Below are 27,167 nucleotides of genomic sequence, written 5' to 3'. Positions count from 1 at the left end.
CTCAGACAGATAATAGACTGTGACCTATGCTTAGCACCCCTTATTTAGACAACTTGAACTTGACTTGACATTTACTCATAAGCCAGGAGATTTGACCATCTGTTACATTACTGATTACAATAAACTGTTGTTTCATTTCACAGGAATCGGCCTGGCTTTCTTAGACACACGAGGGGGTGCTGTTCAAAAACCATTTGAATGAATGGAAGCACACACGGCTGTTAAAACAAGGCCCAAATAACAGAAAGGATATAATCCACTTGCTGTTACACTGGGGAGCGCTGTCCACTTGATGACAGTCTCCCAAGAATATGTAACTGGATGAACTCTCTATGTGGCCCCATACTTAAGATGGAAACAATGTAAGCTGAAGGTTCATAGCCTGCTTGTTCATGATTTAACACCTTTGTTGTCAGTTTACAATCATCTAATTTTCTCCTACATGACCCTGACAGGGGATTTTAAATTGAGTGACAGTTTAAATACATCACTTCAAAGACTATATTAATACTCTGTCTATACTGGTGAAAGCCCATAATGCAGTTAATTATATACAAATGTTTTCATGTTTGCATAAAGTGACATACTGACCGAAGGCAATAAACTCAAAAAGATTACAGCATAATGTTTAAATGTGGTAAGTTTTTTTTGCATTGGAGTCTATTTCAAAATTTCTGATGGTAAAACAAGTATATCATATTAATATCTGATAGCAACCATTCCAGGTTGTATAAATAGCCTAAATGAGATCTGATGTAGGTGTATGCAATGCAATCAAAGAAATGAAAGAAAAAAATGTTATAGCAGTAAAATAATTCATTCATTTTGAACACCACATATCCTTACACATTCATACTTATACATTTAGACCATCAATGAGTGGGAACTGAACTCAAATGACCTGATCTGAAGTTGAGTTGATGTCCATTCCATAATCAGTGACAACTGTATCAATGTACTGATTATCAGTCAAATCACGACACCCCTCTTTTTTCTGCATTTTTAAAAAATTATATTAAATTATATTTTTTTCATGGGATGATAATGAAGAAACGACACTTTGGTACAATGTAAAGTGGTCACTGCAGAGCGCGGGTGGGCAAATTATTCCAGAAAGGGCTGCAGTGGGTGCGGGCTTTCATTCCAACTGTTACAACCGTGTGCGGTCGATTGGTCGCCGGTCTTTTGGTCGCTGTCTTTTGGTCGCCGGTCTTTTGGTCGCCGGTCTTTTGGTCACGGTCTTTTGGTCGCGGTCTTTTGGTCGCTCCGACCGCGATAACGGGCGACCAAAAGACCGGCGACCAAAAGACCGACGACCAAAATACCGGCAACAAAACAAGGTAAAACAACACGGTCTACGCATCAATAAAAGCCAACAATGGCCATGAGCAGTTTCACTGAGCCGATGTGTGAGTGTATAAGAGTTTGTATGTACATGCGTTGTCCCTTTAAGAAGCTACGTCAGTCAGGGTCTTAACAAGTTCTCCAACAAAAAACAATAAAAGTCCGTGAAATTTGGAGCTTTTCTTTAGCCTAATAATTACTAGGGCATTAAGTATGACTAAATAGTAATTTGCAGTTTGTATTTAGGAAATTTGAGCAACGATTCAAATGGTAATTATCAATAACCTTCTGGGCGACCAAAAGACCGGCGACCAAAAGATCGGCGACCAAAAGACCGGCGACCAATCGACCGTGTACCGTTCCAACAGTGCCTCTGAGTTATGATGTTTTAGTGACACATAATTTGACGCTGAACCCTGTCAGGCCAGTCACCCCCAAACAAGACTGTCTGGGTCTATGGCGAAGCATTACGCTAAAGCTCTTTTGACATTGCTTTCTGAAATTCACACACAATATACCGCATGATTGAAAGAGGACAACTGCAGCTTTTGTGTGTGTTATGTTTGTTGCCAAGGCTAAATCATCTTCAATGGAGCCTTAATTGTTTCAAGCTTTGTATCACTTGTACAGGTCACCATCCTTTGACATTCATTTTTTTCATCCTTAATCCCAGCTACTCCGTGCCTTGGGTTTATAACAAAAGCTCAGTGATACCCCCATTAAATCACATGCCAAAGTAATCGCTCATCTACCCGCCACATAGCTTTGCCCTAAATATAGGTGTTGGAGTTGTTATAAAAGGCTTTAACACCGATGTCGTTTATATTTTACAGCTGAGACTTCTGCTGGTGGGTATGTATGACTGGTAATTGTTGTTGGTTGTTGTGTCTTATATCTCGTTACACTTCATGACAGTGTTTCTAGTAGTTCAACTAGTTATTTTTGGCAGAATAACAATTTTGCCATGCCATTCTTAGAGTAAGCTGCCAAAGTGAAAATGGATGCTGATATGGCTGTTTTTGGGGAGGCTGCACCCTACCTGAGGCGGCCTGAACGTGAACGGATTGAGGCCCAAAATCGTGTCTTTGATGCCAAAACCGCTGTGTATGTGGTGGATCCAAAGGAGCTCTTTGTTAAAGGCACGATACAGAGCAAAGAAAAGGGACAAGTGACAGTGAAAACTGATGTTGGGAAGGTAAAATCGCAAGATGAAGTGTGAGGTTCAAATTGAGTGTGTTAACTGTTCTTAACCTTACAGGTTGTTACAGTGACAGATGATGATGTGTTCCCCATGAATCCACCCAAGTTTGATAAAATTGAGGACATGGCCATGATGACCCACCTCAATGAGGCTGCTGTGCTGTACAACCTCAAAGAGCGTTATGCAGCATGGATGATTTATGTGAGCATTGCATCCAATTTTTCCAATGTAAAAAATGCTAAATTTTGGTCTACTGGGTATTTAATTTTTTACTATAGAACGAGTAGCTCTAACTACTTACAGAACTCCTTAAATTGCTTCAAAATTAACTTTGAAACCTTACAGTAAGAGACACTATCTGCTTGTCATACCAACATTTTCTCTTGAGGGGTAGGGGCAATAGTCCCTTATCATGCGTTTATCCTTTAAAACAAATATAGCATAGTTTGTTTTAATGTTTTGAAATTTAAGCAGTATATGTTAAATAATAACGTCATTAACTGTAGTTCTGGGATTTTTTGTTGCAAATCTAAAGTTGGAAATTAAGGTAATGAAAAGGAAACAACCTAAATATACAGGGACCATAGGCATTTTTAAAATCCCAATTAGAAGAACAGATCTAGATTGTTCTGTATAATAGTTGAAACTATTAAACTGAAAATACATTTCTAACCCCAATAATTGATCCTTCAAACCAACATAACATAACACTTGAAGACAACTGGGCTAAAAAAATGCATGTGCTGCGAGTCCCTTTAAGGGATGCCTAAAGAACAGTAGAATCACTTAATATGTATATTAAATTAAAACAAATATGTGTGAACTACTTGATTGTAATCAAATAAAATAAAATTGAATCTTAAATATTTAAAAACGTTCTCGGCTTCATGGTTAATGGATTCTTCCACATGAATGCAGTAACTTGAATATCTAAGTCATTTAGAATAAATACAAAAATATTTTAAAGCTCAGATACACTTGAATAGATAAGTTGTCTCGACTTCTAATTCTACCACTTTATGTAAGGCATTTATTAAACGATTATACTCATTTTTTATTTATTTTTTATCACCGTAGCATACAAAAATATTGGGTATGTGATGTGCTTTCAGACATATTCAGGACTATTCTGTGTTACTGTGAATCCTTACAAATGGCTCCCAGTATATAACCAAGAGGTTGTGGTGGCCTACAGAGGCAAAAAGCGCCAAGAGGCACCACCACATATCTTCTCCATCTCTGACAATGCTTATCAGTTCATGCTCACTGGTAAACAGTCTACATTAATACTAGTCAATGTTTTTCAAGTTCTTCCAGGAACTGTAATTTAAAATGAACTTGTGCTGCTATTTATTTCAGATAGAGAAAACCAGTCCATCCTTATCACGTGAGTTGCCTGTTTATTAAAAGGAAATTTCTTTGAGGAACTAAAACTACACAATAATGATATTATTTGTTTTTTGTTTTTCTATAATGCAGTGGAGAATCTGGTGCGGGGAAGACTGTCAACACAAAGCGCGTCATTCAGTACTTTGCAACAATTGCAGCCTCTGGTGATAAAAAGAAAGACTCCAGCTCCATGGGCAAGTTACAGGTAGAGTTAAATGATTTTCTGAGTTAAATAACCTTTAATTTAGCTGTTTTCAGGCAAAATTCTCTGTAAATCTTGGTATATCTCAATTTAAACACAGATTGATTCTTTTAGTCAGACTCTGTGTGGGTATGATAGTTTCACAATTTATTGTCCGATGGTTTTAAATAATGCAGCACGATAGAGAGTGGTTAGCACATCTGCCTCACAGTTCTGAGGTCGAGGGTTCCATCCTCAGTGGGTTCTGACCTTCCTCTGGGTGACATCCAAAACATGCATGGCAGGCTAGTTGAACACTTTAAATTGCCCCTAGGTGTGAGAGTCCCCTGCCTGCTGCCAATAGTTGGCTAGGATAGGCTCCAGCATCCTCCGTGACCGTTGTGAGGATAAGCGGTGCGGTGAATCAAAAGTTAATGGTTTAAAATGGCCCTCTCTCTTGAATAATTCCATATTAATTGCTGAACAAACATTATTTTTTTCCCCTGATAAATGATGGTTTTGAGCATGTATTTTGTTTGTTCTTGATGTTGAAGGGAAACCTGGAAGACCAGATAATCTCTGCTAACCCTCTGCTTGAGGCTTTTGGAAATGCCAAGACTCTCAGAAATGATAACTCTTCACGTTTTGTGAGTAAAGCCATAATACTCCCTCAATAATTCAATATTATTAAAACTTTGACACTATTTAGAACACTAGAAGGCAACCCTCCGTTAAAATTTCTTCACTAGCAGCGGGATGACAAAAAATGTCTTTTCCTTTCCTACTTCTTTAGCATAACACTACAGGATAGTTTATAGTATGTTTTTGTGAGCATCACAGTGAAGTACTGATTAGAATTTCGACATGGCATTCAATATGTTCTTGATTTTATAACTCTACCAAGTCTGTGTGAGGGGTTTAGTTGATTTTCTCGAGGTGATCTACTCATGTTAGGTTAATTTAGAACTTATTTATTTTTAAATTGCACATAGGTGTGAATGTACATCTAAATAGTCGTTTGTCTATTTTTACCCTGCGATTGGCTAGTGACCAGCTTGTGGTGTAATTTTTATTATTTATTTGGTTATTTACTGCGCTTTATGTGAAAAATACCATAACCTGAGCCTAATTTGGTCAAGTAAAATAAAATTCAGTGGAATATTTTTTTTAACTGCAGTAGAACAACTATGATTCATCTCATTCTATCAACATTATTAAGGAAATATACTAAAAATTGATGTTAGGAGTGTGCCCTGGAGTTGGCTAGTACCAATTTGGTGTTTCTCCTGCCCGTAGTTGGCTAGGATAGTCTCCAGCCCTCCCTGCGATCCTTGTGAGGATAAGTGGTATGCAAAATAAATGAATGGTATGAGTAGTATGGTGCAGGTCAATTTCACTCAATTTTAAGGAATAATATTATGCTTATAAAGCAGATTTTTTTAAAATTCAGCTCTTGTTTATTTGGGTTAGTAAAAACATGTATACCTTTTTTTAATTTACACCATATATTTTTCAACTTACAGGGCAAATTCATAAGAATTCATTTTGGTACAACAGGGAAGTTGGCCTCCGCGGATATCGAAACGTGTAAGTGAAATGAAAGATATTTGCATGTTTCAGCCTGTTGCTTATGAATGATTCCCTCATATTTGTTAGATTTGTTGGAAAAATCCAGAGTTACGTTCCAGCTGTCAGCAGAGAGGAGCTACCATATTTTTTACCAGATCATGTCCAACAAAAAGCCTGAGCTCATAGGTAACAATTTACTGGTTATAAACATGGGGTTACTGTTGAAAAATGCTAATACTAGTCTTATGCAAATATATCCTGGAATCTCCTTCTAGAGGCTCTGCTTATTACAACCAACCCGTACGACTTCCCGTTTCTCAGCCAGGGGGAAATCAGTGTAGCAAGCATTGATGATAGTGAGGAGCTGATGGCTACGGATGTAAGTCAACATTTCAAACAAAATATCAGATGGTAATTGACATGCACAGCGACTGAGTGGTTAGTGCCTCGGCTTCACAGTTCTGGGGTCCAGGTTTCAAACCAAGGTCGGTCCTCACCAATGTTCCCTCTAATTTTTTGTTTGTCTGGGCAGAAAGACAACCTCCCTGAGCACACTGAGTACCGGTGTGAGCAACATCATCATTGCTCGCTATGGGCACACACCAGTATCACACTTGCCATAAGCAGGTGCATGTCTACTACACATAAATGATTTAGTAATAATAAAATGTAATGATTAATATCTATGAATGGGCGGCCCAAAGGATGAGTCGTTCGCGCGTCGGCCTCACAGCTAAAATAAATAAATAAATAAACAAATAAATAAAAAAAAATAAAAAAAATGGGATTTTATTTTGTGCGCTCCATATGATTTGCTGTGCGCAGAGAAGATGAGAGTAGTGTGCAATTGTGCATGCGCGCAGCTTAGAGGGAACATTGGTCCTCACTGTGTGGAGTTTGCATGTTCTCCCGGGGTTGCTTGGGTTTTCTCTGGGCACTCCAGTTTCCTCCGACTTCTCAAAAACATATACATGGTATGCTGGTTGAACACTCTAAATTCCCTCTATGTATGAGTGTGAGTGTGAATGGTTGTCCGTCTCATTGTGTCCTGCGATTGGCTGGCCATCGTTTTAGGGTGTCCCCCGTCTGGTCCCCGTAGATAGCTGGGATAGGCTCCAGCACCCCATGCGACCCTTGTGAGGAAAAAACGGTTCAGAAAATGAATGAATGGCTGAATGAATTGACATGCACACTAAAACACTTTTCCACATTGTTTTTTAGAGTGCCATTGACACTCTTGGCTTCAGTGGAGATGAACGGATCGGCATTTACAAACTAACAGGTGCTGCGATGCATTACGGGAACATGAAGTTTAAGCAGAAGCAGAGAGAAGAGCAGGCAGAACCAGATGGGACAGAAGGTAATTCGTATCACCTCAATTCAATGAATTTGTACACTATAAATGATCTCTCATTTTTGTGTTTAATTGTCAATAGTGGCTGACAAAGCAGCTTACCTGATGGGTTTGAACTCTGCAGACCTATTGAAAGCACTGTGTTACCCCAGGGTGAAAGTGGGAAATGAGTATGTAACTAAAGGGCAGACTGTGCAACAGGTATATATATTAACATTACCATAACAATACAATGTGATACTGTAGCAAACAAGATGAAATATTGGCAACGTGTGGTACATTCGCTTTCAGTGCAGGCGGCGTGAGATCCGTTACCACTCAGTGGCGGAATGATTGTAAATACCAATGATTGTCTGTCTCAGTGTGTGCTCTTCAACTGATTGGCAAACTGTTTAGGGCACATGTGTCAAAGTGGCGGCCCGGGGGCCAAATCTGGCCCGCCACATCATTTTGTGTGGCCCGGGAAAGTAAATAGTGAGTGCCGACTTTCTGTTTTAGGATCAAATTAAAATGAAGAGTATAGATGTATATTAAATTTCCTGATTTTCCCCCTTTTAAATCAATAATTGTATTTTTTTAATCATTTTTTTCTGTGTTTTTAGTTCGAAAATCATTTTGTAAAATCGAAAAATATATTTAAAAAAAAGCTAAAATAAACATTGTTTTAGATCTATAAAAACTGAATATTCAGGGCTTTTAATCCAGTTCTTTTAATCCATTTATTAAAAAAAATCTAAATATTATATCTGAAATGGTCCGGCCCACGTGAAATCAAGTCGGCCCGCGAACCAACCCGAGTATGACACCCTTGGTTTAGGGTGTAATCTGCCTTAAACCCAAATTCAGATGGGATAAGATCCAGCATCCCATGATAGCAACAGGGAAAGCAGTGTTGAAAGTGAATGAATGGCTAATGGAAATATTAGTTGCAATCAGTGATGAGCGGAATGCACGTGGGATATAATTGGCCCCAAAGAGACAAGTTTGAGTCCTCTTTGATAACAACTAAAAAAAATTACCTTAAAAATAATTTTGTAGTGATAATAAATGGAGAGATTGCCTCTGTATTTCATATAATTTTTCGTAATATTCTGGGAAGTCTAGAAAACTATTAAACATAGTAGAAAGGTCAAAATCTTCCTTCATCGATTAGTTGGTGATTGTTTGTTTTATATATATCATTAGTAATATTATATGATATATATACTATATATATATATATATATATATATATATATATATATATATATATATATATATATATATATATAGTATATATTTTTTATATTTTTGAGGGAATCTATATTTGGAATTTTTGCTGAACGTTGTGCTACCGTAAATACATTAATAACATTTTTAGTGTTGTATGTTCGTGGCATGTCACCAATAAAATATTGATCATTGTGTAATTTTTAATTAGCAAAATAGAAAGCTATAGTTTCTTATCTTAAAACCTAACAATGCAAACATTTGGGAATGTACTCTGTACCCCTCCTGAACATATACAACAGCTCATACGTTGGTATCCTCATAATTACTATTGACATTACACAGTAGCATACCATGATAACTATGTCCTATTTATTTTTTGTTCAAATAATATTGTACTATATATGATTGTGCAGGTCTACAATTCCATCGGTGCATTAGCCAAATCAGTCTACGAGAAGATGTTTCTGTGGATGGTCCTTCGCATCAATCAGATGCTGGACACCAAACAGCCCCGTCAATTCTTTATTGGAGTCTTGGACATTGCTGGCTTTGAGATTTTTGACGTACGTTTTCATTCAAATTTACTGTCGTCATAATGGAACCCTGTATATGAAAGTTTTTTCTTTCTTTCAGTATAACAGTCTGGAGCAGCTCTGTATTAATTTCACTAATGAAAAACTGCAACAGTTTTTCAACCATCACATGTTTGTGTTGGAACAAGAGGAGTATAAGAAAGAGGGCATCGAGTGGGAGTTCATTGACTTTGGGATGGATCTGGCTGCTTGTATCGAGCTCATTGAAAAGGTTGACTACAAATAATCACCTCTTTATACAGAAAGTAGAAATAAAGTATGTATTCTTATTCTTTGTCCATCCCAGCCAATGGGGATCCTTTCTATCCTTGAAGAGGAATGCATGTTCCCTAAGGCCTCAGATAGCACCTTTAAAAACAAGCTGTATGATCAACATCTTGGAAAATCAAACAACTTTCAGAAGCCAAAGCCTGTCAAAGGCAAAGCTGAGGCTCACTTCTCTCTGGTGCATTATGCTGGCACTGTGGATTATAGCATTACGGGTTGGTTAGACAAGAACAAAGATCCGCTCAATGAAACTGTAGTCCAGCTCTTCCAGAAAGCAAGCCTAAAACTCTTGGCATTTCTGTACAGCAGTTATTCTTCAACAGATGGTAAGACCATGCATAATTTGTTTTAAATATTTTATTTACTAGGTTATGGTGTTCTGATCAGACCTTTATTTACAGAAAACTCAGCTGGAACAAAGAAGTCTGCCAAAAAGAAGGGTTCATCTTTCCAGACAGTTTCAGCCCTCTTCAGGGTAATATCGTTTTGATACACTATACATTTATAGTTGGGATGGTGGCAATAGTACAATGACAATGATTACGTCCAACAGGAAAACCTTGGGAAGCTCATGACAAATCTCAAGAGTACCCATCCACATTTTGTTAGATGTCTCATTCCAAATGAAACTAAAACTCCAGGTATTTCTGTCACATCATTTGATGTAATGTTTTTTTTAATAGAGTAGAAAGTTGGCTCAACAAGTCAAAGACTCTAAAAAGATTCAATCAAGTTACACATTTTGTGTTTTTTGAATGTGAAATATTATGATGAATAAAGAGATTTTTAAAATTGAAAGGTAGATAAACCGCTCAGTCAAAAGAGAAAATACATTATTGGGGCATATTTTGGTTTGAATTTAAACTTCAAATCCTCGATCTCCCTTACCATCGATTTGGGATGTTAAATGGAAATTTGTCCTATCATTTTGTGGAAGTATATGTACGTGTATAGAAAATATGAATATTTTATGACAGTTGTTCTCAATTAGGAATTATGGAACACCATCTGGTGATACATCAGCTACGATGTAATGGTGTGCTGGAAGGAATAAGGATCTGCAGAAAAGGCTTTCCCAGTCGGATTTTGTATGGGGATTTCAAGCAAAGGTAAAAAAATAAATACAATTAAATGATTTTTTTTTAATAATGGAGTGATAATATTGAATTGTTTGATCATTGAAAATTATGGTGTTAATTCATTGCCTGCCATGGAAAACAATAGATGTTCAGATTCATTTTAACTGGGAATTTGGAGTGTTCAACCAGCTTACCATAAATGTTTTTGGCATGCGGGAGGAAACCGGAGTACCCGAAAAACATCCACGCATGCAAACTCCACACAGGAAGGTCTGGCCCTGGGCTTGAACCCTCAATCCCAGATCTGTGAGGCCGATGCGTGAACCATTGTCTACTGGACCGCCAAGATGATCATGAAATAAAAAATAATCAGAAAAAAAACTTAATTGATGTTTGAATTGCTTTTTCTCAGTCATTTTGTGAAATTTCCATTCCTTTCTATTTTATTTTCTGCAGATACAAAGTGTTGAATGCCAGTGTTATCCCAGAAGGACAATTCATTGACAACAAGAAAGCTGCTGAGAAGCTCTTAGGATCTATAGATGTGGATCATACACAGTATAGATTTGGGCATACAAAGGTAAGGAGAGCAGACACTTTTGTAATCCTTCCAATTTGGTCATTCTCAAAGGGCAACCCATTCCATTCCTTCTGTTTTTCTGTAGGTGTTCTTCAAAGCAGGTCTATTGGGGCTTCTTGAAGAAATGAGGGATGAGCGTCTGGCCTCTCTCATCACCATTACTCAAGCCCTGTGTCGGGGCTTCCTCAGAAGAAAGGAAATCCAGCAAATGTCAGAGAGGAGGTAAGAAGACTGATAGGTCAAATTTGGTAATTATAATAATGTTGTCTTTATTGCTTGAATTCAACCCCCTTGTAGAGAATCTGTTTATACCATCCAGTACAACATACGCTCCTTCATGAATGTCAAACACTGGCCATGGATGAAACTTTACTTCAAGATCAAACCAATTTTGAGAAGTGCTGAAACAGAGAAAGAAATGGCCATGATGAAGGAAGAATTTGCCAAATGTAAAGAAGATTTAGCTAAATCTGAGGCAAAGAGAAAGGAGCTGGAAGCCAAAATGGTTTCCTTGGTTCAGGAGAAGAATGATTTGTGTCTGCAGATTCAAACAGTAAGTGTAGAAATTATGTAAACAACTTGTACTTTCAATTCATTTGGTGTATAAGTAAAAAATATATGCCTGCTATTTCTCATGATCAGCCCAGCAGTTGGTTTATAGAGTGATGATGGTCAAACACCAAACAGGCAGATAGAGTCAGCTAGGTAATAATTACCTTTTATCAGTGGCGGGCCGTCAGGGCCTTCAAGGCCTTCTCTGCTGGCCTAAGAAATTTCTGAATCATATATTATATTTTGGCCATCAATACTTATTAAATAATTCCAAATTGTCTGTTAGCTTCCTTTCATTGCTTTTCCCTCTGGTTGCACTGCTTCCAGATGTGTTTTCATATTGAAGCATTTAACCAATCACATTTCAGCCATTATTTGTTGCCAGGGTCAGAAATCTGCCTCAAGGCCTTCACAATCAGTTCTGCGCGCACTGCTGCATTAAACAAGCGTCGATAAGACTGTTACTTTAACCAATCAGAATTTGAGTTGGCAACACCACAATGCATTGTCGCAGGCGTAGGGATACGTCATTGCCTTGTCGCAGGCTTAGGGATATGTCATGGCTTTCACCAACTATGATTGGCTAGTGATTAGCCATAGCTACCAGACTCTATTTGGAGCGAACTGCACACGCAAATATATTGTTGTGTTGATTTAAAGCCATTTTCAAGACAGACTATGCCAGAAATACGACAGGACAGGCTCGACTTTCAGCATTAGCTTCGATGGCGATATAAAAGAAGGAAGAAAGAAAGGAGGATGGATATTGTGTACAGTTAAAAAGGATTTTTGGTGAGTAAAATATGGCTATATTGCTAAATAATATTTCAATTGTGGGCCAAGTTCTGATATCTGAAAAGCTCCAGTGTTTGTATTTAATCAATAAATGCTGCTAGGAAGTGGATTTTACCCCATTTTAGTGCAATTTTTGCTGTTTCGCGTATGGACTTATATGGACGTATCGACGTTCATCGCTGTCTTTTGCTGCTAGGAAGTGGATTTTGCCCGTTGAAGGCGCTACGAGAAAATGTACGGACCGCCACTGCCTTTTATATTGTTGTGTTGTCTTTCATAATTTAGGAAGGTGAGACCCTGGCAGATGCAGAAGAAAGATGTGACGGACTAATCAAGAACAAGATTATGTTAGAGGCAAAAGCCAAAGAACTGAGTGAACGCCTGGAAGATGAGGAGGAGGTAAATGCTGAACTTACTGCTAAGAAGAGGAAGCTAGAAGACGAATGTTGTGAGCTGAAAAGGGATATTGATGACCTAGAGCTCACCCTGGCAAAAGTTGAGAAGGAAAAGCATGCAACTGAAAACAAGGTTTGCATCAACAAGACAATGTAACTTTGGTGTAAAAGTGGATTTTTTCCTGAATCTATTTGTTATTTCTCAGGTAAAAAATTTGACAGAAGAGATGACTTCCCTGGATGATACCATTGCCAAGTTATCCAAAGAAAAGTCAGCCTTGCAGCATGCACATCAGCAGACCCTGGAGGACCTACAAGCCGAAGAAGACAAAGTCAACTCTCTCAGCAAAGCTAAAATCAAGCTAGAGCAACAAGTTGATGACGTCTGTCTATATTTTACAGGATATACATTAAGTCAAAAATGGTCTATAATATTAACGCGGATGTATCTTTCTGTTGGTAAAATAGCTGGAGGGCTCTCTAGAACAAGAGAAAAAGCACCGCATGGATGTCGAAAGGGGCAAAAGGAAGATTGAAGGAGATTTTAAACTCGCCCAAGAAGCCATTATGGATTTGGAGAGTGAAAAACAAATCTTGGAGGAGAATCTTAAGAAGTATGCATATGTATTTTAACAGTTTGACAATTACATTATGAATGTACGGTACTCGGACGTTTCGTCGAAATACTTTTGGTCCCCGGACGTTTGGTCCCCGGATGTTTGGTTGACCGGACGTTTGGTCAACCTGACGTTTGGTCAACCTGACGTTTGGTCAACCTGACGTTTGGTAGAACGGACGTTTGGTAGAACAGACGTTTGGTAGAACAGACGTTTGGTAGAATATCAAAATATCAACAGTAAACTCTGTCATAATTTGACAGCGAGCGAACCCGGTAACCAAATGTCCGTTATATCAAACGTACTAAATGTCCGGTCGACCAAACGTCCGGTCGACCAAACGTCCGGTCGACCAAACGTCCGGGGACCAAACGACCGGGGACCAAATGGACTATTTATTTCTTTTTTTAACTTTCAGGAAAGAATTTGAATTAAATCAGCATGCATCCAAAATTCTAGATGAGCAGAGTATAGCTGTGCAGTCTCAGAAGAAGATCAAGGAGCTGCAGGTAATTTCCAAACGGGACACAGTTAAGATGGACCACCAAGTGGTACAATTGTTAATTTCATCCAGTTCCAGAATTCCATAGTTCAAACATTGGCCATATATTAACTGTTCTCTAAGGGGGGCCCAGTGGACGAGTGGCTAGCGCGTCGACCCCACAGTTCTGCAATAGAAGGTTTGATCCCAGGTCCGAATCTTCCTGCGGGGGAGTTTGCATATTCTCCCCGGGTTTGTGTGGGTTTTCTCCGGGTACTTCGGTTTCCCTGCCACATTCCAAATCATGCTTGGTAGGATGGTTGAACACTCTAAATTGTCCCTAGATATGAGTGTGAGCACGAATGGTCGTCTGTCTCCTTGTGCCCAGTAATTGACTAGCCACTAACTCAGGGAGTCCCACACCTGTTGCCTACACTTAGGCGGGATAGGGTCCAGCACCCCCTGCAACTCTTTTGTGAGTATAAGCGGTATGGAAAATAAATGAATGATGGAACTGTTTTCTACCCTAGGCACGTATTGCAGAGTTGGAAGAGGAGATTGAAGCAGAGCACGTTGCCCGAGCCAAGGTGGAGAAACAGCGATGTGAACTTGCAAGAGAGCTTGAGGAGATCAGCGAGAGGTTGGAGGAGGCTGGAGGGGCCACCACAGCTCAGATAGAGATGAATAAAAAGAGAGAAATGGAGTTTCAAAAATTGAGACGGGACCTTGAGGAGTCGACATTCCATCATGAAGCAATTGCTGCCGCCTTGAGGAAGAAACACGCCGACAGTGTGGCTGAGCTAGGGGAGCACATTGACAACCTTCAACGGGTCAAACAAAAGCTGGAGAAAGAGAAGAGCGAGTACAAGATGGAAGTTGATGATATGTCAGGCAACATTGAGGCTGCAGTAAAAACAAAGGTAATCTTGTCTTATATTCAATCGCTTTTCGGAAAATAAAATGCTGAGTTTTGTATTTCAATACTAAAAACAGATTCAATATGAGAAACTATGTCACTCAATGGAGGATCAACTAAATGAATACAAGGCGAAACATGATGATGAGTCTCGTTTAATCACTGAATTAAACACACAAAGAGCAAAACTCCAAAATGAAAATGGTAATGTACTGACTATTTTCTCTTGCAGGACTTGGCAATTAATCCACAAAGGAGTGCAGGTTTTTAGTCCAACCGAACAATAAGACACTTTTTCACCAATACAGTATTTTACAAGTAGATTCAGTTGATTGCAGTCAGGCAATGCTTGTTTCAGCAGAAAGCTCATTGGTTAAACTGTCTGTTCTGCATCGGCTGGAACAAAGACCTGGACCCACTGAGCCCCTTTGTGGAATAAAAACCTACACCTGGTCTATTGGAAGTGAATAGAAACTGTTTTTTCCACAAAGTTTTTTAAAATATATTTTCTGATTCTTGAGCAGGTGAGTTTTCTCGCCTTCTGGAGGAGAAAGAAGCAGTCCTTTCTCAAATGTCTAGGGGCAAACTTGCCTTCACCCAACAAATTGAAGAACTAAAGAGGCAATTGGAGGAGGAAACCAAGGTTTGTTGTTTTAATGTTTCCTAAAATATAAATTTAGTTAATACAGGAATTGTAATAACTTTGCAGGTTATATAACTGTTAATATATCCATAACAGTAATAGACGGCGGAGCCCAGGGTAAAACACGTGTAGCTCTTTATTGCCTACTCTCCAACTCACACACACACACACAAACCGGACACACAACACTACTACTTCCGGGTTACGCTGTGCTACCCCACGGCTCCAGGGGCGTGGTTAAACACTCTTCCATAACCCGAGGCAACTATCATTATCAATATATTACACTCCTCCCCCTTTAACTATGAAGTTCCTATTTAGACTTAGCACTCAACTCCAACAATTATCTTTGCCTCATTAACTTTTATAATTTTACTTCTCAACTTGTAACTAAATTATTACTGCTAACACAACCATTAGACTCAATATTCCAGTCTTTGACATTTCAATCTCAGGAACTCTTTTCACATTTTTGTATGAACAGGAACTCTTTTATTTTAGGAACGACGTTCCTCACAACTGACCGATCACAAATTCAGTCGCTTCGGAGGTGCTCTATCTCTCACTGGGTACCTGCGCCCACACACCTCTGGGGAACTGACTGCTCGGTTGTCAGGTGTAACTGTCTTGTCACAGGCCACTGAGCCTGGCGAAGATGTTACACGTGTCTCTTCAGGTGAGTACGGGCTACCACCTACTGCTCCAGGTGTGCCTTTCCCCCCCACATCTGCGTGAACCACCACAGGGTACTTGTTTGTGATGTCCAGCTGCTCATCCGGAAGCTCCAATGTCTCTGGTCTGGACGGTTGGTTGTACAGCAGATGATCAATGTGGATCGAGCGTCGGCTCACACCATTCCACACCAGGTAGGTGACTGGTCCGAGTCTCTTTTCCACTGTTCCTTTTGTCCACCTCTCCTTCCCTCCACGGAAATTCCGGATCAGAACTGAGTCACCCTCAGACAGATGTCTCAGCTTGGAGGTGGTTCTATCATGATAGTGTTTCTGCTTCTCTTGTTTTGCTTCCACCACTCGAGCGAGATCTGGTTTCAGTAAGCTGAACCTGGTCCTGATTTTACGTTTTAAAAACAGTTCCGCTGGTGCACATCCTGTAACAGTGTGCGGTGTACTCCTGTATGCTATCAGGAAGTTAGCTAGCCTGTGCTGCATAGTTATTGTGACCTTTTGTTTCTTCTCCTCGAGTACTTGTTTCAGCAGTGATGCTTTCACTGTCTGAACTGCTCGCTCTGCCGCTCCATTGGAAGCGGGATGGTAAGCTGGTACCAAAGTTTGTTTTATTCCGTTGCTCAGCAGGAATGTCTTGTACTCCTGCGAAGTGAATTGAGGTCCGTTGTCAGAAACAATCTCCTCAGGAAGCCTGTAGGAAGAAAAAATGTTCCGCAACACCTCAATCATTTTGGCTGCTGTGGTTGTTGCCATGGCGATGACCTCCAGCCATTTTGAATGACTGTCCACTAGTACTAAAAAGTGGTGTTGGTCTTTCTCTGCAAAGTCAATATGTATTCTCTGCCAAACTCTAGTCGGCCATTTCCAGACGTGTAGAGGTGCGGTTGCAGGTAGTTTCCTCACACTCTGACAGGCGTCACATTGTTGTACTGTATGTTCTATGTCACTGTCCAACTGCGGCCACCACAAATAGCTCCTGGCCAAGGCCTTCATCCTGCACCCTCCCGGGTGTCCTAGGTGAAGATCATGCAGTAGTCGCTCTCGGTGTGCTGGTGGAATGATAACTCGAATTCCCCACAATATGCAGCCTTGTTCCACCGACAGTTCATTTTTCCTGAAAAAGTATGGTTTCAGTCTCTCGTCCTTGTTTTGACTTGGCCATCCAGACCGAGTCAGCTCCAGTACTTTGCATAGGACTGGGTCTCTGAGAGTGCTCTGTGCAATCTCTGTAGCTTGCACGGGAAGCTCATCTACTACTGAGAAATAGAAGATGCTGTTTTCCTCCGCTGTGTTATCCTTCCCCTTCCCGGGCAGTCTAGATAACGCATGTGCGTTGGCATTTTCTGCTGACGTTCTGTACTCTATACTGTAGTCACTTCCTCCGTCTTCATCTTCCTCTCCAAAGTCGTTGTCTTGGTCATCACTACCAAAGTCATCTGCTGAATCATTTTTGGTTTTGGGGAGTTTTTCCTCGGAGTCCTCACTTTCATCCTGTGAATCCTTGGAGCGCTTGTGCTTTTGCTCACGGGGTACTGCACACACTTTCTTGGGCTTTGAGTCACCATACTCCTCATCTGCATCGTTACCGCCCCTTGCTGGTATAACGGAGAAGATGCGTGCCCAGTCCAGTTTGAAGTTTTGGAGCCAGTTACGGCCAAGTAGGGCTGGTCTGTCACCTTTTACGATCACTAATGGTAGCTTCCCACTCTGGGTCCCATATTTTACCTTGGCCGTCACTTGTCCCCTCAAAGGAATGTTCTCTCCGGAAAAAGTTGACAGCTGCACTTTACTTACTTCCAAAGGCAGATGAGAGAGATGCTTCTTATACACAATTTCTGAAACCAGTGTTACAGCTGCTCCTGTGTCCAGTTGCATCTCGAGAGGAGTTCCTTCTAATATGACCTGTACTGTCATTTCCTTCCTCCAATTCCCGACAGCATTTGTGGGATACACGGCATTCAAGCGATATGACTCCCACAGTTCATCATCCGCATTTCCTGTTGTCTCATTTTTATTTCCTTTTACATACTGCGTGTGTCCTTGCCAATTTTTAGTTTTACACATCCTTGCTATGTGTCCTACTTTTGAACACTTGTAACATGTCTCTCCTTTATACCTGCATTCATGAGCGGCGTGGTTGCTTAGTCCACATCTGTAACAGGGTTGATGATTTTCTCTTCTCTGTGGTCCGAATTTTCCACTTGTGGTTTTACTTTTCCAATCGCTGGTGGCTGGTTGGTATTTCCACGCACTTTTGCTTGTCTTTTCCTGGTCAATCTTATTTAATGTGGCAGGTTCTTCCATTTTGCTAGCGAACTCCAACGTACTCTTTGATGCCATCTCCATGGACAATGACAGTTCACATGTTTTTTTAAATGTTAGATCTTGCTCCGTGAGTAATCTTCTCTGAATAGCTTCCACTCTCAATCCACAAACAAATCTGTCTCTCATTGCTTCATCCAACTGGAGACCAAATTCGCAGTGGCTGGATAGCTGCTTCAACGCCACGATATAATCCGACACAGACTCGTTCTCTCTCTGATTCCTCTTTTGAAACTTGAATCGCTCCGCGATCACCAGCGGTTTCGGGTTGTAATGAGATGCTAATCTTCCACTTAGCACCTCATATGAGAGGCTACTAGGCTTCTCTGGTATGCAAAGGTGTTTTAACAATCCGTAAGCCTCTGCACCAATTATAGACAGGAACACGTTGGTTTTTTTACCTTCCTCCACTTCGTTGATGATCATCCATTGCTCAAAACGTTCCAAGTAAGATTCAAAATCTTCTTTAACTGCCTCGTATTCGCCGAGATTTCCCAGGAATCTGGCCATGATGCAGCGCCACCGTTAGCCTAGCACTCGTGCTAATGCTAGTCTGCAAAGTCACGTTACCTCCTTGTAACGCCTTAATCTCTTCGTCCGAAACTTTTAATCCCTACCGCATGGAAAGGGATCCCATCCTCGTCGCCACTGTAATAACTTTGCAGGTTATATAACTGTTAATATATCCATAACAGTAATAGACGGCGGAGCCCAGGGTAAAACACGTGTAGCTCTTTATTGCCTACTCTCCAACTCACACACACACACAAACCGGACACACAACACTACTACTTCCGGGTTACGCTGTGCTACCCCACGGCTCCAGGGGCGTGGTTAAACACTCTTCCATAACCCGAGGCAACTATCATTATCAATATATTACAGGAATCATATTTGGTCTTAACTTATCGATCCAGAAATGATGACGACTCAGTTAGGGTCTTACAAGTTTAGACACATGATTCAGTTTTTTTTAAGACTTTGAACTACAACTCATCGGAATTTAGGGTATTCAGTTTTGGCTGTATGGGGTAGAGGAGGAGCACACACTTAAATATATCACCTAAAACATGCAACATATACATACATTTAAACGATAACAATAATGACACTAGTGCGCGTGCCTATGTTGCACCCTGCATTTACGCTTAAAACACAGGGAGAAATAATCAGAACAGTGATCCGTTGTTGTTTCTTCAATCCAACTTTACTGTTATCTTTATCAACACAAAAACCCATAATATACAATTACAACACAAAAAAAACAAAATATTCAATTACACCCATATATATATATATATGTATATATATATATATATATATATATACGTATATATATACGTATATATATATATATATATATATATATATATATATATATATATATATATATTAGCAACACGTTAGAACCCAAAACATAATGTACAATTACAACCATTCAACATATGGTCATAACTTGTTTTATCTTTTCTTTTTACAACTTCGAGAAGTCCTTCTCAACATTCCAACAGGGCAAACAATGAAATATTCATAACATAACTTCCTTGCTATGACCGTCATAGACAATGTACAGGATAATGGCGGCCGAAGGTAGCGTGCTGAATGTTATAGCCATGTGCATGACACGAGACTCACACATTTACGCTCGCAATTCAAAAGTAAATAAACATTACTAAACATTATCTTCTTTCTCACACGCTAAAGTGTATATTGCAAACCACAAACTCAACCGGCCTCTGCAACAACCAGCATACATTGAAACACGGAGAAATAATCAGAACAGTGATCCGTTGTTGTTTCTCAATCCAACTTTACTGTTATGGGGAAAATCTCCCGTGTTTCAAGCTATGTGCTCCAAGGCATCAATAATCGAATACCGATACTCTCTTTAACATGTCACACTTGCTATGTGGATCAAGGCATCAACAATCGAACACCGATAAACACTCAATCCAAACTAGTTGTACATCTTCAACATGCAATCGTTAATAAATCAAAAACTCTAGCATGTCACACCTACAATGTCTTTTTTTTTTTAAGGCCAAGAGTGCCATGGCCCACGCTCTCCAATCTGCACGTCATGACTGTGATCTACTTAGGGAGCAGTTTGAAGAGGAGCAGGAGGCCAAAGCTGAACTCCAAAGAGCAATGTCTAAAGCCAACACTGAAGTGGCACAATGGAGAACCAAATATGAGACTGATGCAATCCAGCGCAATGATGAGCTGGAAGAGGCAAAGTTAGCATCCTACTCAAACAAGTACATGCTCTGTTAAGAGAAAGTTAGTCCTGAAATTTTAAATGTTGCATTTGTTCAGGAAAAAGCTCACTCAACGCTTGCAAGATGCAGAAGAAGCCATTGAAGCTGGGAATGCCAAGTGTTCCTCATTGGAGAAGACAAAGCAGAGGCTCCAAGGAGAAGTGGAGGACTTCATGGCTGAAGTGGAAAGAACCAATGTGCAAGCAGCTCTTCTGGATAAAAAGCAGAGAAGCTTTGATAAGGTCAGAGGGACACCCTATCAATCTGTAGTTCTTGAATCAGAATTATAGAGCATTACTTGACTGTTTCCCAGCAGGCTAGTAAATTGTAGCTACGAACAAATTTTATTATGTTCAGATTTTGTCTGAGTCAAGACAGAAATTTGAAGAAAGTCAGGCAGAGCTCGAAAGTTCGCAGAGGGAATGCCGTACCCTCAGCACAGATCTTTTCAAAATCAAAAACTCCTACGAGGAAGCGCTGGAACACCTTGACGTGCTAAAACGGGAAAATACAAATTTACAACGTACGTATTTTATAGTATGGCAGCAAAAAATGCAGCACACATGCACGCACACACTTCTAAAGTGTGTAAATATGTTGTACATACTCTAATAAGCTTTTGGATATCAAATATGCTTTGTAGAGGAGATCTCTGACCTCTCTGACCAACTTGGCGAGAATGGAAAAGTCATGCATGAGTTGGAGAAGACCAAGAAACATACAGAGTCTGAAAAGACAAACATTCAGACTGCTCTGGAGGAGGCAGAGGTATGTGGTTCTTTTAGATATTTTTGTAAGATGGAAATGGAAGAGGGAAGACTCAATGTGCATAGATTCTCGTTGAAAATTGTTGAGTTTAAAGATATTTCAGAGATGTTAATCCATTTTGAACAATACTAAAATAGTATTACTAAACTATAAATACTAAAATTAGAAGGAATGTATACCATTAATGCTGAAACACCATTTTGTCTAGGCTTCTCTGGAACATGAAGAATCCAAAATTCTTCGTATCCAGCTTGAACTTTCTCAAATGAAGGGGGAGGTCGATCGCAAGCTGGCTGAGAAGGATGAAGAGATGGAGCAAATGAAACGCAACCACCTGCGTATGGTGGACACCTTGCAATCCGCTTTGGATGGTGAAGTGCGGAGCAAGAATGATGCCATGCGAATTAGGAAGAAAATGGAGACTGACCTCAATGAGTTGGAGATGCACTTGAACCACTCCAACCGACAGGCTTCTGAGGCCCAGAAGCAGCTGAAGAGCATGCAAGCCCTCCTCAAAGTAAAAGGATATCCCAACAATGCAATGCAAGGCAATAAAAATAAAATAAAGACTTTTAGAACAGTGACTTCAACTTTTCTTTCTACAGGAGCAAAGCCTTCTCCTGAATAATACACTGCACAGCCAAGAGGAGTTGAAGGAGCAGGTAGCCATGTTAGAACGAAGGAACACTTTGATGCAGGCCGAAGTGGAAGAGTTGAGGGCAGCACTTGAACAATCGGATAGAACCCGCAAATTAGCTGAGCAGGAACTGGCAGATGCCAGTGAAAGAGCTGGGCTTCTGCATTCACAAGTGAGGGACATGACCAGTATCGTACAGTAATAAATTAACCTGACACACCTTGGCTTGTGAAATAATGAACTTCGGATATAATTGTTGGTTCTGTGAAATGCAGAACACGAGTCTTCTCAACCATAAGAAAAAATTGGATGCAGATGTCAGCCAGCTGCAGGGTGAGCTGGAGGATACAATCCAAGAGGCTCGCAATGCTGATGAGAAAGCTAAGAAAGCGATCACTGATGTAACTATCACATTTCATTTCCTATTAGTTGTAACCCATTAAATATAGAGATTGCCATTCCTTCTTTTGTTTCCATGCAGGCAGCCATGATGGCTGAGGAACTCAAGAAGGAGCAAGACACCAGCAGCCACCTGGAGAGGATGAAGAAAAACATGGAGACCTCGGTGAAGGACCTGCAGCATCGTCTCGATGAAGCTGAGAGTCTTGCATTGAAGGGAGGCAAAAAGCAACTCCAGAAAATGGAGGCCAGGGTAGGCAAACATGTTCGCGACTGTGTCAGACTATTTGGTGTAAAATAAGTGTTCCAAGTAGGTTCTGGGGTTAAGTTTACCCAGGAATAGTGCCACAAACATGGGTACTTTTGTTACAAAGAGTAGTAGTATTAGAACTGGGCCTCTTCGGTTCTGGTGGGGTATTTTGCCCAGGAATAGTGTCCCAAGTGTGGGTAGATGTATTATAGACTATTTAGTGTAAAATAAGTGTTCCAATTAGGTTCTGGGGTTAAGTTTCCCTAGGAATAGTGTCAAAAAAACAAGTACTTTTGTAACAAAGAGTGGTAGTATTAGAACCGGGCCATGTCGGTTCTGGTTGGTAGTTTTACCCAGGAATAGTGTCTCATATGTGGATAGATGTATTATTGACTATTTGGTGTAAAATAAGTGTTCCAGGTGGGTTCTGGGGTGAAGTTTACCCGGGAATAGTGTCCCAAACACGGGTATTTTGTGACAAAGAGTGGTAGTATTAGAACTGGGCCTCTTCGGTTCTGGAGTGGTATTTTACCCAGGGATAGTGTCTCATATGTGGGTAGATGTATTATTGAGTATTTGGTGTAAAATAAGTGTTCCAGGTCGGTTCTGGGGTGAAGTTTACCCAGGAATAGTGTTCCAAACACGGGTACTTTTGTTACAAAGAGTGGTAGTATTAGAACTGGGACTCTCCAGTTCTGGTTGGTAATTTTACCCAGGAATAGGTCAGTCAGTCAATGTCTGGTGAGATTAAAGAGAAAATGTATACATTTGTAGATTTGGGTATTTGTTTTAGGTGCGCGAACTGGAGGGGGAAATGGAGACTGAACAAAGAAGAGCTGCAGATGCAACGAAGGGGATTCGTAAATATGAAAGGCGGATCAGAGAGCTCACATACCAGACGGAAGAAGACAAAAAGACTGTTTTGAGACTGCAGGACCTTGTTGATAAGCTGCAACTTAAAGTCAAAGTATACAAACGGCAGAATGAAGAAGTGGTAAGGTCTTGTTTGAACTACATTGGTCATAAATAATACTGACAATATATGTTGCTTTTTTCTAACTTATTATTTGCACAGGAGGAGCTGGCCAATGTTCACATGGCCAAATTGAGGAAAGTCCAGCATGAGCTAGAAGAGGCTCAGGAACGAGCGGATATAGCTGAATGTCAAGTAAATAAGATGAGAAGCAAAAGCAGAGAATTTGGAAGGGTAAATTCATGCAATCATTTTATAAATGTAGGATATTTATTAGTGGTCTCAGGCGACAAAATCATCCAAGTGCTTTTATTGTCAATTTTTAATGAATACAAATTTAGATATTTAAAATCAAATGCATGAGTTTCCATACAGTATTCCTGATTTGAAGCACACATACTGAATTGAATTCACCACAATTAATAGATGTTTCCACCCCTCGCACACATACATAAAACCCGTGTCACACACTCAATTACGTACATCCCAGAATATAAGACATTCTTTGGATAATTTCTGTTAAATATTTTGTTCTCTTTTTTTGTCATTTTCTGACCTAGGTTACTGAGGCAGAGTAGCAATTGAGATCAACTCCACCAAGAAGATCATCAATGATCACTTAGACCTATATACAATTTGAAATGTAAATTTAATTTCATGGCCACATTTATATGCAGCGATATTCTGTAGCAGAATAAACCCAGTTTAAAAAAGACTTTACAATTTCCCGGATTTCAAATAACCCGATTACTTGCTCTTGGGTTCTCTTTAAAAAGCAAACATCTGGCCACAAAAGTGTTCTCTCTGGTATAAAGTAATGGGATGGCAAGATTTGCAACAAAATGGCTTTGGCAAAAATGTCGGGAAAAGAATATGATTGAATTACAACCATGTAGATTTTTTTGCACGTAAATGAATAATTCCCAACATAGAAAAATAATAACAGAAAAATAAAACCTTAACCCAAATATAGTTTGCATTTAAATGTGGCCCATGTACAACAAATTGATTTGATGAAATTGTTGTAGAATAAACTGGAATATTGAGGATATACACTTTGTTTCACCCATGAAATATCACTTTTATAAATCAAATGAGTTGCAAACTAAATCATGTCAAGGCGTTGATAAGATTTGAAATACTAATTATTTTTCTTCGAAATAATAATTTTATCTCCCAAACGTTGCTTTCGCCCCAAAACAAAAAAAAATCTCAATTTAACGTAATTACAACATTGCAGAACTTTGAAATTGTAACTTCTAACATGTTAAGATCATCTGGAGAAATTACATGCCTCCAGAACCCCCTCTTACAAATGTAATTGCCTTAATAGGGCTTCTGGTTTCCCGTATGTATAGTCAAGATTCTCTAACAACAGCTCAATGTAGTTGCGATCTGGTTATTATCATTTAAACTAAAAATAATTATTTCTAACCTTTTCCATGTCTTGACTTTTGACAATATTTTTTATTCATGTTGCAACTAATGTGATGATAATGGTGGGAATTTTCATGAAAAAAAATTGTCTGGATTACCTGAATCTTTTAAACAGTATCTATATTACACATTGGGTTGGTCAGGTTTTGTTGGGTGTTTTCCTCTGTATGACCTTTCCTTGTGATTGCCCATTCAGTTCACCTGCCATTTCCCCGCCTCTGTTGTATCTCCTGGTTGCGTGTCTCGTCAACCCATGTCTGTCTATTTAAACCCTTTGTATATGTCATTCCTTGTCGGATCGTCTTGCGTCACCTTATGTTAGTCAACCTGTGTTCACGTGTACTCTCTCCATGTCCTAGTCCTCGTTTCCCTGCATCCTCCCTGTCAAGGTTTGGTTTTGCTCTTTGGTTTCTATGTCTTGATATTATTTAGAACCTTCTCTAGTAATTAAAGTTTTGGTTAGTGCAGCCTCATCCCCTGTCTTTGCCTGCTTCCCTGCATTTTGCTCAGAATTTTCCTCATATCTCAAATGTGTCGTAAGTTGGGACACTCGTACGTCAAGGTATATATATATACATATACAGTTAATGCCCACAACCAATGTTCCCGCAATTGCGCACTACTTTCGTCTTCTCTGCGCACAGTAAATCATATGGAGCGCACAAAATAAAATCCCCATTTTTTTTATCTTGTTATTTTTATTTTATTTATTTATTTATTATTTTTTAGCTGTGAGGCCGACGCGCGAACCACTCATCCGCCGGGCCGCCCATTCATAGATATTAATCATGACATTTTATTATTACTAAATCATTTATGTGTAGTAGACATACACCTGCTAATGGCAGGTGTGATACTGGTGTGTGCCCATAGCGAGCAATGATGATGTTGCTCACACCGGTACTCAGTGTGCTCAGGGAGGTTGTCTTGGCAAACAAAAAATTAGAGGGAACATTGCCCACAACCACATTATTTTACAGCTATCCATAGCATTCTCCACATTACTATAACAATCTTATTACATCTTGAATATGTTTATGGGGGAACATTGTCACACAGAACTTACACTATCCAAATATTTAATGTCACATTTGAGGTATAAAAAAAAAGATCAATTCATTTATATGCTGTACCGCATCTGCACAAGGGTTCCGGGAGAGGCGGTGGACACCCTGAATCGGTGGCCAGCCAAACGCAGGGTACAAGGAGAGGGACAACCATGCACACTCACACCCATACTTAGGGGCAATTTAGAGTGTCCAATCAGCCTACCATGCATGTTTTTGGAATGTGGGAGGAAACTGTAGTACCCGGAGGAACATGCAAACTCCACACAAATGGACATGACCTGGATTTGAACCCCAGCACCCCAGAGCTGTGAGGCCGACGCGCTAACCACTCATGCCACCGGGCCTATAGGTTAGTTGCTACAGTAAGTATTATATAAATATTCGTACACACCTAGTACATTTGATTCATTTGCATTGCTTCTTCCAGGGCGGCCCGACGATTGCGTCCGTAGCGCGTCGGCCTCCCAGTGGGGGCCTTGAGTTCAAATCCAGGTCAGTCCACCTGTGTGGAGTTTGAATGTTCTCCACACATTCCAAAGTATTCCATGTATGGTAGGCTGATTGGACAATCGAAATTACCCCTAGGTGTGAGTGTGGGAGTAAATGGTTGTCCGTCTCCTTGTGCCCCGCGATTGGCTAGCCAAAGATTCCGGGTGTCTCCCGCCTCTGGCCCAAAGTCAGCTGGGATAGGCTCCAGCACCCCCCGCGACCCTAATAAGGATAAAGCGGTTCAGAAAATGAGATGAGATGAGTATTATTTCCACCAGGAGGCGCTATATGACAAAAGAGGAATTCAAAGGTCTCAAGCGTGAATCACCATGAATGGCTTAAAATTTGAATTAAAAAATGAAATAATAACATGCAGAATAAATACTGAATGAAATAATCATATTAATCGTGAAAAAATATTTAATCGTGAAAATTTAATTTAATTGTGAAATAATTCATTAAATCGTTTTAACGACACTTAAGTATTGTTTAATTACTTTGTTTTAATGGCTTTTAATGGTTTTCATTTTTTTCTAGCCAATTGCAGGGAGGAAATTTGCATATATCTGATGCGTTTTACCTGTGGTAGAAAGTCTACTTACCTGTTTGAAATTCTGCTTGCCCATAATTTCGCAATTTACAATGTCGTATTTGGATTCGTAGTAAAAACGAAAAAAATCTTTTGCGAAGCTATCCTCCCCACCCCCGGC

The 27,167-nt window shown here is 39.8% G+C and overlaps 2 protein-coding genes across 2 annotated transcripts; one reads left to right on the top strand and one right to left on the bottom strand.

Moving 5' to 3' along the window:
* Nucleotides 1–1,698: 1,698 nt before the first annotated feature.
* LOC144092520 (myosin heavy chain, skeletal muscle, adult-like) lies at nucleotides 1,699–25,371 on the top strand. Its single transcript, XM_077625372.1, has 38 exons — nucleotides 1,699–2,539; nucleotides 2,603–2,746; nucleotides 3,658–3,814; nucleotides 3,905–3,932; nucleotides 4,025–4,139; nucleotides 4,670–4,762; nucleotides 5,639–5,702; nucleotides 5,772–5,870; nucleotides 5,960–6,063; nucleotides 6,906–7,044; nucleotides 7,121–7,239; nucleotides 8,664–8,813; nucleotides 8,884–9,054; nucleotides 9,130–9,436; nucleotides 9,512–9,585; nucleotides 9,664–9,751; nucleotides 10,102–10,219; nucleotides 10,646–10,769; nucleotides 10,855–10,991; nucleotides 11,067–11,322; nucleotides 12,402–12,644; nucleotides 12,718–12,894; nucleotides 12,980–13,125; nucleotides 13,547–13,637; nucleotides 14,140–14,529; nucleotides 14,603–14,729; nucleotides 15,050–15,168; nucleotides 20,217–20,413; nucleotides 20,493–20,676; nucleotides 20,792–20,957; nucleotides 21,078–21,202; nucleotides 21,411–21,719; nucleotides 21,808–22,011; nucleotides 22,115–22,240; nucleotides 22,321–22,491; nucleotides 23,282–23,482; nucleotides 23,564–23,695; nucleotides 24,022–25,371. The coding sequence occupies exons 1-38, from the start codon at nucleotides 2,342–2,344 to the stop codon at nucleotides 24,037–24,039; spliced, it is 5,811 nt and encodes a 1,936-aa protein (XP_077481498.1). The 5' UTR covers nucleotides 1,699–2,341; the 3' UTR covers nucleotides 24,040–25,371.
* LOC144093113 (uncharacterized) lies at nucleotides 16,318–18,686 on the bottom strand. Its single transcript, XM_077626426.1, has 2 exons — nucleotides 17,222–18,686; nucleotides 16,318–16,361 (listed from the first exon to the last, which is right to left on the bottom strand). Exons 1-2 carry the CDS (start codon nucleotides 18,684–18,686, stop codon nucleotides 16,318–16,320), a joined length of 1,509 nt encoding a protein of 502 aa, XP_077482552.1.
* Nucleotides 25,372–27,167: the final 1,796 nt, after the last annotated feature.

The sequence above is a fragment of the Stigmatopora argus genome, chromosome 18 (genome assembly GCF_051989625.1).
Source record: "Stigmatopora argus isolate UIUO_Sarg chromosome 18, RoL_Sarg_1.0, whole genome shotgun sequence".
Taxonomy (NCBI): domain Eukaryota; kingdom Metazoa; phylum Chordata; class Actinopteri; order Syngnathiformes; family Syngnathidae; genus Stigmatopora; species Stigmatopora argus.
The sequence above is the reverse complement of the archived record's forward strand: the minus strand, read 5'-3'. Positions and strand labels throughout refer to the sequence as shown.

Excerpts from the sequence above, each read along its gene's own strand:
- LOC144092520 (XM_077625372.1), top strand. The coding sequence starts at position 2,342 with ATGGATGCTGATATGGCTGTTTTTGGGGAGGCTGCACCCTACCTGAGG. Across the intron at positions 2,747-3,657 it reads ATGCAGCATGGATGATTTAT|ACATATTCAGGACTATTCTG; the intron begins GTGAGCATTGCA and ends ATGTGCTTTCAG. Across the intron at positions 9,437-9,511 it reads CAGTTATTCTTCAACAGATG|AAAACTCAGCTGGAACAAAG; the intron begins GTAAGACCATGC and ends CTTTATTTACAG.
- LOC144093113 (XM_077626426.1), bottom strand. The coding sequence starts at position 18,686 with ATGGCCAGATTCCTGGGAAATCTCGGCGAATACGAGGCAGTTAAAGAA. Across the intron at positions 16,362-17,221 it reads AGACGGAGGAAGTGACTACA|AAGAAACAAAAGGTCACAAT; the intron begins GTATAGAGTACA and ends GTACTCGAGGAG.